Source organism: Peromyscus eremicus, chromosome 16_21 (genome assembly GCF_949786415.1).
Source record: "Peromyscus eremicus chromosome 16_21, PerEre_H2_v1, whole genome shotgun sequence".
Lineage (NCBI taxonomy): Eukaryota > Metazoa > Chordata > Mammalia > Rodentia > Cricetidae > Peromyscus > Peromyscus eremicus.
Window position 1 is genome coordinate 8,322,128 of NC_081432.1, and position 14,465 is coordinate 8,336,592.

The 14,465-nt window shown below is 55.8% G+C and overlaps 1 protein-coding gene across 1 annotated transcript; it reads right to left on the reverse strand.

Moving 5' to 3' along the window:
- Positions 1-3,737: 3,737 nt before the first annotated feature.
- Sik1 (salt inducible kinase 1) lies at positions 3,738-14,164 on the reverse strand. The gene is made up of 14 exons (XM_059281495.1): positions 14,092-14,164; positions 13,260-13,430; positions 12,581-12,697; positions 9,909-9,972; positions 9,588-9,749; positions 9,350-9,474; positions 9,137-9,260; positions 7,675-7,898; positions 7,270-7,425; positions 6,757-6,879; positions 6,446-6,662; positions 5,540-5,821; positions 4,710-4,944; positions 3,738-4,289 (listed from the first exon to the last, which is right to left on the reverse strand). Exons 2-14 carry the CDS (start codon positions 13,413-13,415, stop codon positions 3,938-3,940), a joined length of 2,337 nt encoding a protein of 778 aa, XP_059137478.1. The 5' UTR covers positions 13,416-13,430; positions 14,092-14,164; the 3' UTR covers positions 3,738-3,937.
- Positions 14,165-14,465: the final 301 nt, after the last annotated feature.

A 14,465-nucleotide genomic window follows, 5' to 3' on the forward strand; every position in this document is an offset into this window, starting at 1 on the left:
CCTGGGGCTCTGATTTCCAACCTGAGTGATCTGAATGATGTTTTATCATCTCCATCCTCCTCCTCCTGGAAGGCCACAAGTTCTAGAAGAAGCAATTGGGGAACATGAAGTTGACACCGCTTCCTAAGGAGCTATACACATGGGATCGTACCCAGTCTCTCCGGGGCACCATGACATGACATACATACCCCATTGGGAGAGTACCACCTAGGTGAGGGGCAGAGACATATGTCAGTCTACTACTTCACCAGAACACATGGGAAAGCCAAACACACAGGGAGATCCCGAGACAAGAGTTGACTGGAGTTGGGTTCAGTTTTTCACTCAATGAGCAGGTTCTCCCAGTACACGGCCACTGCCTACGCCATGGAGTCAAGCTGAACATCTGAATTGAGCCTACTGTCCTGAGCCTCAGCGATGACACCACCAAGAACACACACAGCCAAGGTGGGACCTGGTCTACCAAGGTTTCTTAGAGGTGTAGTCTGGGTTGGCTTTCCTCTTGGATGACTGGCTTAGCAAGTCTAGATGTGGTAACCATTTGAAACATGCAGCATGAGCCACCAAGGCTCACTGGGATCCAAGGAGCCACCCTCCCAGCCTTCCACCCCATCTGAGGAACCGGGCTGTCCCCTGGGAGCAATGCTCCTCACATTCGAGGGCCCTGGCAGGGGTATGTCCTTGTTTTGAGTCCACTGTGCTCGGCCATGGCCCCTTCTGGCTCTTTCCGGCAGCCGCTGTCTATTCACTCAGTCTTTTCTCTTGAACACTTTTTTTTTTTTTTTTTTTTTGTTTTGTTTTGTTTTTCGAGACAGGGTTTCTCTGTGTAGCTTTGCGCCTTTCCTGGGACTCACTTGGTAGCCCAGGCTGGCCTCGAACTCACAGAGATCCGCCTGGCTCTGCCTCCCGAGTGCTGGGATTAAAGGCGTGCGCCACCACCGCCCGGCTTCTCTTGAACACTTTTATTATAGCATAACAGACCCAACATGAAATGTGCTATCCTGCTTCTGAGCACACAGTTCAGTGGCATTAAAGCACATGTTTCTGCAGCCGTCACCTCCAGAAGGAGCTCATTGTCCCAAGCTGGACTCTGTCCCTGCTAAAGGCAGACACTAGCTCTTCCCTAACCTGCTGTTCTACTGGTGAGTTTGACTACTCTAAGGCCCTCATGGAAATGCAGTCATACTGCCTCTGCCTCCTGCGACTATTTATCCCACTGGGCACATCCTTGGGATTTACTCAGGCTAGGGTTCTCTTCACTTTGAAGGCTAAATACTCCTCTACGGGGAGGGACCACATTTGGCCCTTCTATTCATCCATAAATGGACACTGGGCTTGCCTCTAAACTTTGACCTCTGACTGTGCTCCTATGAACCTGGTGTGCATCTGAGACCAGTTTTTGGGTCCAGGCCCAGAGAGGGAAAGAACTGTCCCATTATCTCCTATGAAGTCTGCACCATGGTACCTCGCCCCTGCACAGCACTCGGGCTCCATTCCAGGGCCAGTCATCTACTTATAAAGAGGTTGAGGAATTTTCTTTACCCAAAGGAGCTGCTGTGTGAGACTGCCCTATGCTGGAAGGTAGTGAAGACTTAGACCACAGGAGTTTCCCTGTGAAATTCTTCTAACACTTGTAAAGCCTTAAAACTTCTAGAATTTGTCAAGGAATTCAGAGAACATTTGGAGGAAGGATGGGGGCCAGAGAGGGCAATGGCCACAGGGAAGGAACAGCCTATTGCAGACTTTGGGCCAAGACAGGCCACCATGGCAGGCCTGGACACAGCTCAGCCCGCTGTAGACAACAGGCCCCAGGCCGCTGGGGCCTCCCAACAGTGTCTCAAAGGAATGCGCTCCCAGAGGTGAACCAAGGGAAGGTCAAGGTTTCCCCCCAAATATTTTATTTAAATATTAAATTAAAAAAACATACATCAACTAATCATTTGGCATACGTTTCTCACATTAACATGAGAAATGAAACAATTCCATCATAGTAAAAAAAAAAAAAAAACAAAGAACAAAAAACCATTATATACATCTGAGATCACGTAGTGTCTTTAAATAGGCGATTCCATTACAGTCCAGGACAGGGCTGTGAGGATCTACATAAGCACACCATACTCGCCAAAAAACAAGAACTTAAAACCAGGACGTTACTGTCCCCCAGAGAAGGTTGACAGTGACTAGAAGACACAAAAACTGCCAGAAAGTAAAGTGCTTGTCGCTTCTGACACACAGCAGTGCCCAGGCCTTTGATCTGTGGTATCCGGACAGGAACTGTGGGAGACAAGGGCTGGCTACCCAGGCCGCTGGGTGCTTCCCCGATCCACGCATCTGGTGGGTCGGCAGGAGGGACACTATTTGGCTTGTTCTAGGGAGGGCACCAGTTCTGACCCAGAAGAATGGTCTGTCACCTGTCTTGAGAGCAAGTGGTACAAGACGGGCCACAGGGCCAACAGGGAGGACCACGCCGTGACATCAGGTTGAGCGCAGCCTCTTCCTGGCCTCAGGTAACTCGGTCAATCTTTGGCTTTTAAAAGTGCCTCCTTTCCTCTCCCTTAACGACCTCAGGTTAATACTGCGGTGGTGAGATGCCAGAGTGGAAGTCACCGGGGAGGCAGAGGGACAGATGCCTGACGTAGAGTGGGAAGGGGTGACATCCCTGGTTGCCTCCAGAGCTGCACTCGTCAGGTGGGGCCACCCCTTCCCTGACACCTCTACCCTGTGCCGGAGGTGGGCAGCCTGCGGCCCCTTCAACACAAATGTGGTGCGGATGGGGGACACTTCCTAATGTGACCAAGGGAGGTTTAAGCCAGGAACACAAAAGTGTATAGAAAATAGAAAAAATAAGTAGTGTCTGTCTCCTATGTATATACATATACAGTATCTGCTTAAAAAAAGAAACTTTACAAACACTGACCTACACTTCTCATCTTCCTGGAAAGCAAGCCAGACAGAGGCCAGGCCTGGGGGCCAGGGTTTTAACAGGAAAGGTCCCAGACCAAGGGCAGGTGGTCATAACCAAGATGCCCGCTGGCTGCCTGGGCCCCTCTGGCCACAGCCCCCTTGGTATTGCACAATTTCCCCATCAGGTGTTCTCGTTGGACCCTGATAATGAAATGCGTAAAAATCTGGTAATTAGCAGCGGAGTCGAGATACACGGCAGGAAGGAACTTGGCTTCCTTGCGGTGTGAGAGGCTCTGGGCCAAGTGACCGTGGGACAGAGCACCCACCTGCAGGTCCTTACCCCTTCCAGTCCTCTGTGGTTTCCTCTGAATAAGCCTGACAAACTGACACGAGCGGCTACAAAACTCAAGCTAAAATACGACAAGGTCGCGCTCCGGCTGACGGGGAAATCCCGACAATGCACACGGTCTCCCCCTAGGCCGATCTTGGCTGTTCTAAAACCCACACGGAAAGCAGCAAGTTCACAGTTTTTGGTAAAGCACGAGCATTTCAGAAGTGGAGAGCTGTGAACCCAAACCCGAACCCAAACCAATGCCAACCAACACACAGGCAGGTGCCACGCTGGGCCCCGCTGCCTCCAGGGACGTCCGCGCTCATCACGTTACGATGATGAACTGTGAACAGGAGTGTAGGTCCCTGAGCAGCGTGGCCCCTCGCTTCTCCTTCACCCCAGGCGCACGGGCCTCTTCCCTTACCCCACGTCCCCTCCCATCCACCCGCCCATATGACACACCCTCAATTATTATTTTTCTTCAGAAAGTTTCAGTCCCTACTCATCATTGAGGTCATTCAGTGCAAGGAAAAAAAACAAAACAAAACAAAACAAAAATCCTAAAAAGCCCATACACCAAACATATTGCTTGTTTCACTTCTAGAAAGTTCTTGGCTTTGAGTCCGAAACCATCTTCACATACTCTGAAATTATTGCTTGGAAGAGTCAACGGGCCGTGGGGGGCGTGTAGCAGGGCCACCCTCACTGTACCAAGACAAATGTCCCTCGCTGGCCAGAGGTCAGGTCCTCCATCTCACAGTCCCCCTGTGGCAGCCCAGCAGGGTCACAGCTTGGGGCCAGCCTGGTGAGGCACTGTGGCAGGGGCCCAGCGGGTAGAGCCACTGGGCCAGCACTGATGTGCAGGTGGGCATCCAGGAGCTGGGCAGCGGACGCCACAGGAGACATTCCAGCCTGGAGGAGAGGCGGGGGCAGCAGCGGGATCCCAGACATGAGGAGGCCGTCACAGGGAGTGAGCACGTACGGGACAGGGGATGGCTGGGGGCCCTGCTGGCAGCCAGCGGGGGTGGCCGAGTGGTGCTGTAACTGGAGCAGCCTGGAGAACAGAGGGACAACGGGGAGGGGAGCGGTCACTCTGTTGGCTCTGCCCAGCACTCCCAGTTTCCACAGCGCCCAGGTGGCTCCCACCCACCTCGGCGCGGCTCTGGGCAGACGGGGTTTCAGAGCTTTGCGGGTGACGTGACACATCCCTGAGCCATCCTGCCCTAAGTCCTTTAGCTGTTGTGGCGACTCAGAGGTGCCAGCTCAACAGGACAGTCTTGGTCACCGCTGCCCTCCACCCACAAAGGGTCACTAAACCTGCCCGCTGCCCCTCCTCGCTCTATTCCAGACAGCGAGGTGCCAGGCTGCAGGGACCTTGCGAAGGAACCACGCGACTGGGGACGTCTCGGCACCCGGGGACGTGGGCTCCTCCCACGGAAAGGCCCAGAGCACAGGGGCGGTGTGGCAGGCTTACCTCTGCTGCTGCAGAACCTCTTCAAGCAGGCTCCTGCCTTCCCGACTGCCGCCGGCCGCCGTGCAGCCTTGCAGGCCAGAGCTTGGGGCCGGGGTGTGGAAGGTGCTCACGCCTCCCCGGGGAGCTCGGAGGGAGGACTGGCACACCTGGCGGGCCAGCCCTTTGATCTTGTTCAGCCCCAGGAACCCCTTGGTCCTCGCGTTTTTCCTCAGCTGCTGCCGAAAGGCCTTCAGCCCTGTGGAAACAAGGGCAGGGGTTAGCCGGCCTGGATCTAGATCGTGGCCACTGGCCTTAGGCCTGTTGGAGTTTCCATGCCCTGAGGATAAGGGAAGGGAAAGGGTCACTGGGCAGCGGTTCCCTACAGGGCTTGGCAGCTGCCAGCTCCTGAGCCCGACATCCACCCCTCCCCCATGGCTGGTCTTCTATCCGGGTCTGGGTTTGTACTCCCTCCCCAATGGGACAGGTGTGTCTGGGTACGCTATGGAGGAGGGGGTACACAGTGCACTGGGCGCTCCCCAGACTGTCACAGACATAGATGACCTCACAGGTACCCCCGACTTTGAGTGGCATGGAGAAACCTAAACAGGTTATGGGACTGCGTTTGTCAGGGTCCCCCCTTAATCCTGGCCTTCCTGTCAGACAGGAGTTGTTGCCCAGAATAGTTGCTCCTGGCATTTAGGGCCAGGTCTGAGCCCACTTTGTAAGCTAGGCTGCACAGAGCTGGGGTGGTACCTCCAGCCTGTCTGAGGAGCACTGAGGGTCCTGCCCAGGCTGGGGATGGACAGAGATGGCCTGCCAGGACAGCAGCATGGGGCATGAGGGGACCTTACCTTGAGTGAGTGAGGTATCTGATGCCCTCCGTCCCTCCTGGAAGCTGACAGGAAGTAGGACAGCTGTGGCCAGACCCGCCTGAGCCTGTAGCACAGGGGTGGCCGACTGTGAGCCCAGGAAAGGCGAGGCCAATCTGACTGGAGAGCTGGTGCCCAGCAGCCCTGGGGTGGCCAGGCCACCACTGAGCCCTGTAGGACCTTCACTTGCGGAGAAGGGGAGGCAGCTGTCAGAGCTTGTTCCTTCAGAGGGACTCGCCGTGGCAGAGGAGGAGACGATTATGCCTGTGGGAGGAGCAAACGCTTGAGAGGGAGACCACACACACACACACCCTAAGGTCACAGCTTGGGGGAGAGGACACATGGCCTGTCAGTGAGGGAGGCTGTGGTACGGTATTCATTCTCCAACCTGACCCTCATCTAGGCCACCAGAGCCCAGAGGCCCTGGCTGTGAGCCCACAGGTGCAAGGGCAGATGGCAGGCTAACAGTGACACTCAGACCCCAGGACAGGAAGGGGCCCGAGGCCAAACACCTGCCCTTTAGTGCCTGGGACAACCAAGGGGTGTCCCACTCCTGAGATAAGCACAGGCATGTCCAAGTATGAACCCTGGGCCACTGAAACGAAAACTTTTTTTTTTTTTTTTTTTTCGGTTTTTCAAGACAGGGTTTCTCTGTGTAGCTTTGCGCCTTTCCTGGAACTCGCTTTGGAGACCAGGCTGGCCTTGAACTCACAGAGATCCTCCTGCCTCTGCCTCCCGAGTGCTGGGATTAAAGGCGTGCGCCACCACCGCCCGGCTGAAACGAAAACTCTTAACTGGAGGAGGGTGCCAGGCAAAAGGACCCATTTCAAGTGAGCTCAGCATGGTCTTGACCCTCACCCTGGATGCTGGGTCTCTGGGGGCACTTACAAGGAGGGTTGAGTGGGGAGAAATGGGTGGAGACTTCAGCCAGTGTATGCCTCCGGCCTGTGCTCCCAGGCAGAGGTTCCCGGGCTTCCTGCTCTTCCTCCAGGCCGGGACCCTGCCTGGCCTCCTCGCAGATAGCTGTGTCCAGGAGGCTGCTGGGGGAGACGGAACGGTGCCGGAACACCCCACTGCAGCTGGTATCCACGGGGAAGAGGAAAGGCTGCGAGGGAGGGACAGAAGCCGGTGACGTCCAGGGCTCTGGGAACGGGCACGGGCGGAACAGAGCCACCAGGGAAGGGTGGGCCAGCACTCACCTGCAGTGAGCTGTGGAGATCGCAGTCCATCTCGGCCTGCAGGACAGACTGAGCCAAGGCCTGGGGCTGCGAGCACAGCAAAGAGGGCCGGAAAGGGTCACACGGGAGGATTTCTTGAGGCACCTGAGAGGAGGGAGGGGTTTTCAGGAAGTGAGTCCAGGGTCAACCAGCAGTGGAAAGCAAGCTGGCTTTACAGATGGGATTGACAGAATCGGGCTCGGGGCTCAGGATTCTGGGCCTTCATCTGTGAGGCCACATGCCCACGCAGGTGGCCAGGAGGAGGCGCTAGGAACAAGAGCCAGAGGGGCAGAACCAGGCCCAGAGTGGAGCAGCCATACATAACCCACCCTCTCCGTCCCCATCATCCCCAAAGCCCCTCCTATCCCCACAGCCTGCAACTAGGGTTGTCATGAGCTCCAGGGAACTGCCTAGACAGTCAGTGCCATCTCCAAGCAAGGGATTCCGAGCTCTGAGGGGACGGGAGCAGGGCTTTGGGAGGGAGCTCAACCTCACCTCCAGACTGCTGAGGTCCGAGCCTCGGAGCCGGGGCTGTCTGGTGGGTGCGGGGCTGGGCCGGGATGAGGGCTGGGTGCTTCGGTGTTCCTTGAGGCGCTCCAGCAGGAGGTAGTAAATGGCAGCGAAGTGGTTGTAACTGCTGTTCTGCAGAGACTGGGGAGCAAGGAGAGCGGGGTCAGAGCGAGGCCCTGGCTGCGCTGGCCACTGGGCTCCCCTGTGAGATCCTTCCCAGGTAATTCTCAGGCAGCCAAGAATATCCATAGAGAAGGGGACAGGCTGGCCCTGAAATTAGACTGTATCCCATTTTAACTCCACAGGCAATGGTCTGCTTTGCCTGAGAAAGCTGATCCCACCACCAGTCCAGGGCTAAGGCACAGGCAGGGCTATGCACGGCATGCTCACCTCCACTGTCCTCTGCCGGTCGATGCCAAGGGCCTGCATGATACCCAGCACCTGCTCATTGTAGTCGCCCAGGTTGGAGGTGTAGCCCTGCATGGAGTAGGTGGGGTCATCCTGCTGCAGGAGGGTGGGGTCAGCCTGCATCCACCGGTGCTGGCGGATCTGGGCAATGGTGATACGCTTGGCGGGGTCCACTACCAGCATGCGCCGGATCAGGGTCTCACAGTCTGTGGAGGGGAAGGACTCATACTGAGGACAGGGTGCTGAGCCTGGGGCTCAGTCCCACTCCCACAGCAGAGGTCATCACACCAGCAAAGACCACCCGCGTGATAGTCAAGAAGCCTGAAGCTGCCATTATAGGTTCCCCCTGCTACAGAAAAGAGCCGCTGAGTTGGGGACCAGACCCAGGGAAGACGCTTTTTAAATGTCCCCTGCAGAAAACCATCTAGAATCTCCCTCCTGGTGTGGCACACATGAGGCGAGGCATCTTTATACAACAGAAAGTCCTGTGTGAGGGGGGCTGGCATCCTGGGGTCTGATGGTAGGGGACTGCAGAGGTGGGGAGACTGTAGAAGTGGGGGTCCTGACAATGGGGGGACTGCAGAGGTGGGGGTCCTGATGGTGGGGGTACTGCAGAGATGAGGGGACTGCAGAGGTGGGGGTCCTGATGGTGGGGGGACTGCAGAGGTGGGGGTCCTGACAATGGGGGTACTGCAGAGGTGGGGGTACTGCAGAGGTGGGGGTCCTGACAATGGGGGGACTGCAGAGGTGGGGTCCTGATGATGGGGGGACTGCAGAGGTGGGGGGACTGCAGAGGTGGGGTCCTGATGGTGGGGGTACTGCAGAGGTGGGGTCCTGATGATGGGGGGACTGCAGAGGTGGGGGGGCTGCAGAGGTGGGGTCCTGATGGTAGGGGGACTGCAGAGGTGGGGGACTGCAGAGGTAGGGGTCCTGACGATGGGGGGGACTGCAGAAGTGGGGGGACTGCAGAGGTGGGGTCCTGACAATGGGGAGACTGCAGAGGTGGGGTCCTGACAATGGGGGGACTGCAGAGGTGGGGTCCTGATGGTAGGGGGACTGCAGAGGTGGGGGGACTGCAGAGGTAGGGGTCCTGACGATGGGGGGACTGCAGAGGTGGGGGTACTGCAGAGGTGGGGTCCTGACAATGGGGGGACTGCAGAGGTGGGGGGACTGCAGAGGTGGGGTCCTGACGGTGGGGGGCACTGCAGAGATGAGGCTTGCAGGAGACAGAGTAGGTGGGGAGGTTCCTGCTGTAAGTAGGGCGCTGGGAAAGCACCTGTGGGCTGAGCTGCTCTTGTAGCCTGATCACCTGGACCTGACTTAACAGCAGACTTGCTGAACGCTGGGCAGGCACTGCCAAGTCCCGCCCACCACTTCTTCCCCAACGCCACCACCCAGCTCACCCAGTGCTCCCAGGGCAGACCACCTCCATGCCCCCTCTCACCTTGAGACATGAAGAAGGGGATGCGGAACCGGCCCTCCAACACCCGCTGTCTCAGGGTCGGCAGGTTGGGTCCATCGAAAGGGAGGGAGCCACAGACGAGGACGTACAGCACCACGCCGAGGCTCTGTGAATAACCAGAGAGCTGTGTTGGTGCCCTGCTTGCCAGCTCCAGGGATGGTGGTGGCAGGCAGCAGGGTCCAAAAAGGCTCCTACCCAGATGTCCAGCTGGGGGCCTTCATACTCCTTCCCCTCAAAGACTTCAGGAGCTGCGTAGGGGGGGCTCCCGCACCACGTAGACAGGGGCTCTCCTGGCTTGTAGAAATTCCCAAATCCAAAATCTGTGAGGCAGAGGAACAGGCACTGACATCAGTCTGGGATTGGCAAGTGTGGCGGCTGCAGGGTGCACGGGAACCAGAGACCCCACAGGGCCTCCCTGGCCACACATCCTTGCCTGCCAGCTTGATGTCCATGTTGCTGTCCAGCAGCAGGTTCTCCGTCTTGAGGTCCCGGTGGACTATGTGATGGTTGTGGCAGTACTCCACGGCTGACAGAATCTGCCAGAATTTCTTCCTAGCCTCGTTTTCACTCAGGTGCCCATTCGAAGTCAGATAATCTGAGGAACAACAAAACAAAGTTAGACCCCAAGATGCTGAGGCTGCCACTACCTGGGACCAGGCCCAAAAAAAACCCAAAAGCACTGAGAAGCCCAGGAGAATACAGGCAGGCGTGAGAAGGCAGGGCTTCACTAACGCTATAAATGAATGCAGCTCACCGAACATCTCTCCATTTTTTGCAAACTCCGTGACAATGTAAAGCATATCCTTCGTCTCCATAACCTGAAACAACACCAAAAAAGGGAAACCTAAGCAGGGGAAAAGGGGTCACATGGAAGCCATGATGGATGCACCTGAACCCCACACAACCTTTGACTGCTCCAAGAAACTGCCATCATTTAAGGAAAGAGAGCGGGATAGGAAGGAAACACAACCCAGAGACACATGCCTTTGGATAAGCCCCTCTGCCCTGCCATCTCCTGGGCCTGTCTGTCCTGGCACCTCTGCTCGTTACAGGGAGAGAGCCACAAACAAGGCTGTACAGGGCAAGCATCGGCCTGGGAGCTCTGGAGGCCATGGATGACAGAATCCCAGAGGCATCCTTTCAGAAGCCCTATGGACAACTGGCCATTCAAGCCAAAAAAACAAACAAACAAAAAAAAAACAAAAAAGCAAACTGAGAGATCAATATAAACATCCCACCCCTACTTGCTTTATTGACAAGACATTAAGCCTTAAGAACATGGCCTTGCCAGATAAGCTACAGGGGATTGCTCTTTGTACAGCGCCATTGCTTGGCATGTGTCAACAGTAACGGTCAATGTCAACATACACCTTCAGATTCATTCACTGGTCGACAACTTTGTATTATTTAAAGAATTTTAAATCATAACTAAGCAACGAAGTAAAATCCGAATTTTTGGTTCTGAAACAAATAAAAACCACTTATGTATGTTGTATAGTTTAAATATTTCAGAGGGGCCAGCTATGGTGGATTACACCTGTAACCCCAGCACTCAGGAGGCAGAGGCAGGACTGGCCAAAGCTCAAGGCCAGCCTGGACTACACAGCAAGTTCCAGGCCAGTCCGTCTACACAGTGAGTGAAACTGTCTCAATATAAATAAATAAATAGATAGATAGTTAGATAGATAGATAGATAGATAAAAAAAACATGTCAGGGAGGGAAAGAGAATGTACTTTGATAGGAAGAAAGATCTCTTTGGGTTCAAGACATACTATTATTCCTTTAAAAGATACTTTAAGGAACCTTTTGAGTCACAGATTTACTAAGAAAAGTATATTAAAAAGAACAGCAATTCAGCTAAAAATTTAACTGCCATCTCCCTTCCACACAGTGCAGTAAACGACCCCTGCTTTTCCTTTTCTTGATGGAAGAAAAGGGGAAGGACAACGAGCATCTTTTAAACTTTTAAAACCCTGCATAAACCAATCATGGTGGTAGACATCTGTAACCCCAGCACTCAGGAGACTACGGCAGGAGCACCGCCACAGGTCGAAGGCTATCCAGACAGAGGGCACCGGGCCAGCTAGAGCTACACAGCAAGACCCTACCTCAACAAATGAAACCAATCCAACTCTCTCCACCCCCACCACCCTACCCCCACCCGAGGGAGGGAACGAGATGCCTGGGCCGGCTGAATGAATGCCAGACATCAGTATCGAGACCAGAGGACCAACTGGCCTCACCAGCCCACCCAATCCTGAAAGCTGAGTCACTGAAGACAGGAGCTAAAATATCCACTCTGGCATCCATCGCCTGGGCAACATTTCCTCAGTGCGATGGCTTCGACCTGGTCAGCAAGTAGAAGGCAGGGAGGAGAGGGAGGCGTGAAGAGCCGCATAGATTGGCCTCTACAGCACAAGAGTCAGCCTGTTCCGAAGGTCGGGGAGGCCCTCTTCCCAGCCCCCTCTCCCAGCACTGGCCATGGAGGAAACTTATCTTCAAGCACAACTTAAAGATGAAGATTGAAATAAAGTATGACCCCTGAGCACACAGCCCTGGGCTCTGTGCTTAAGAGACACTGAGGGAGCTGTCACCACAGGCCAAACGCAAGCTCCAGTGACTTGTCTGCCTTTGTGCTGAGAAGGACGGCCAGGGGTAATTTTAAATTACAGTTCTCTCCTCTACTGCACTGTACACACAGCTTTTCCAACTACACACTCCTGTCTCCTGTAGTCACCTCGGGCTCACCAGAACTCTGGGAGTCACTGACCGGACTCACACACCAACACAAGCCTCCACAACAACGTTCGTTCACAAGGACTGGCTCCTTTATACCTAGACCCATTGCTCAGGGCAGCAGAAGTGGTCCTTTATCACTAGGCAAGATGTGAGGAAGATTATCAGGATACAACCAACAGACCAATAGGTGAGGCACATTATCCCCCGGGATTAACTAGCAAGTTCCTGGGGCTGAAGTATGTCTTCACTCCGCACTGTGAGTAAACCCAGAGACAAGGGCTCACTGGCCCCATCACAGAGATACAGCAAGGAAAAATGGGAAGAGCAGCTGCTTTCTTAACGTTCAGTAATCATCCGCGAAGGCGGAAGTTTCGAGTTTCACTCAAGTTTGTCCTTCTGCACTAAGCCTGACCATACATGTGGCTATTCTCACTGTGACGGACCTTAACACGTCCCAAACTGGAACAAATTACAATACGAGATAAAACGAGGCAAACCAAGTATGACCTAGAGCAAGAGACTAACCATCAATAATGCAGAACAGCCTAACTGAAGGTCACTTGGTACTCCCTGGTTCCCATACAGCATCAGAAACCCGGGGCCACCTCCAGGGACCAGAGGCTCAGGGTGTGGCAGGTGAGAAGCGATGGACGTGCCCGTGGAGCAGTGAGGCTCAGTCTGCTCACCTGGTAGAGCTTAATGATGTGCGGGTGGTTGAGGAGCTTCATGAGCTGGACCTCCCGGTAGATCTTCTCCAGATTGCTAGAATCTAACCGTGTCTTGTCAATTATTTTTATTGCAACCTACAGATTTTTAAAAAGAAAAGGGGATATTTTTGTTTAGAAAAATAACCTTCAAGTAATCTCATTTGCACTTTTTTTGGGGGGTGGGGGGGCAAATGAATCTCTCAAACATTTGATGTCTTCAAAAGGTCACAAGAAGTTGGTAGAAAATAAAAGTAGCTACTAACATTACATTATTTAAAGGAGTAGAGGTTAAATAAAATCCCTTGTATTTGTCATCTAGCTTTACCGGAGCCACTCAATGCTGCTTGGCTTTTTCTGTGTGTGTATGTGTGTGTGTGTGTGTGTGTGTGTGTGTGTGTGTGTGTGTGTGCTTTTTTGTTTTTTTTTTCTTTTTTTGCAGGGGGGGTGTATTGGTCATTATCTTTGCTGTTCCCTAGTAATTGTACAAATTATGCAGAAACATAATACAAAGCTTTTTTTTTTTTTTCCTTTACCAGACTAAATACTGTCATCGTTTACAATTGTGACAATCAACTCTGCAGGACTGAATCAGCACAGGGGTCCACCCCCTGGCTGGATCCACCCCCTTGGTTTAGTCTCCCCCAACACGCGCGCGCACCTGCGTTTTGGTGACTCGGTGCCGCGCCAGCTTAACCACCGCAAAATTGCCTTTGCCCAGGGTCCGTTCCACGTCGTAAAAGCCCACCCGGAGGGGCTTCTGCTGGCCCTGGCCGGTGCCCGAGGGGACCGCGCTGAACTCCGACATGATCACCATGGCTTCGGGCCGCACCTGCGGGTCAGCAAGGAGTGCGTTCAGCACCGACTGACTCCGGCCCGAACCCGAAGCCCCCCTCCACCCCCCAGCCCGAGCCTCCACGACACGGTCACCGAAACTGTGTCTACCAGGCCACCACGCGTGCGTTCTCGACCCCGTGTTCCTCCAGCCCCGGAGCCCCACTAGTGCGTCCCCCGATCCTGGATCCCAGCTCGCACCCCCCCACTCGCACATTCCTTGACCCGGTGTCCCCCGGCTAAAGTCCTCACGAACGGAACGCTCTACCTCAAATCCCCACTAGCCCGAGACCTCGCACCCCGGGCTTCCAGTCCGCGCCCCCACGCGCGCGCCCCCTCGATCCCAGGTTCCCTCCGCACGAACCCCCACGCACGCGCCCCCCGACCCCCGGTCCTGGCCGGGCGCGCGCGCCAGCAGTCCAGCCGCGGTTGACCCCACGCCAGCCCCTGGATCCCTCGGGTCCCAAGGCTTGTACCGCGCTCCGGTTCCCTCGCGCCGACACTCGGCTCCCTGGGACAGACTTCTAAACCCGGTGCTCGCGGACCCGCCTCCAGGCGCCGACCCGCAACAATGGGGAGCCCGCGGGGCTGGAGTCTTGCCCGCGACCCCACGCGCGCACCTGCGGGCCACGGGGACCCGAACCCGCGCTACCGCTCACCTCCGCCGCCCTCCGTGCGCCCGACCCGGGACGCCGCCTGCTCGACTGCTCGCTCTGCTCCGGCGCCCGCCGTTCGCGCCGCCGCCGCCAACGCTGCCGCCGCCGCCCGGGCCGCGCCGCATGTCAGCGCCCCGCCGCCGCCGGCTGCACGCGGCAACGCCCCGCCCCGCCCCGCCCCGCGTAGGCTCCGCCCCGCCCCGCCCCCCGCGGCCGGCACAGCCCATTGACGTCGCTTTGACGCCAGAGCGACGCGCGGCCCGGTGCCGACAGAGGGGGAGCGGAGATCGGGCGGTTGCCAAGAGACTGGAGGCTCTGACGCGCGCGCTGGTGAGGCCGTCGCCATGGCGACCGCGGGCGGTGACGTCAGGGGCCGG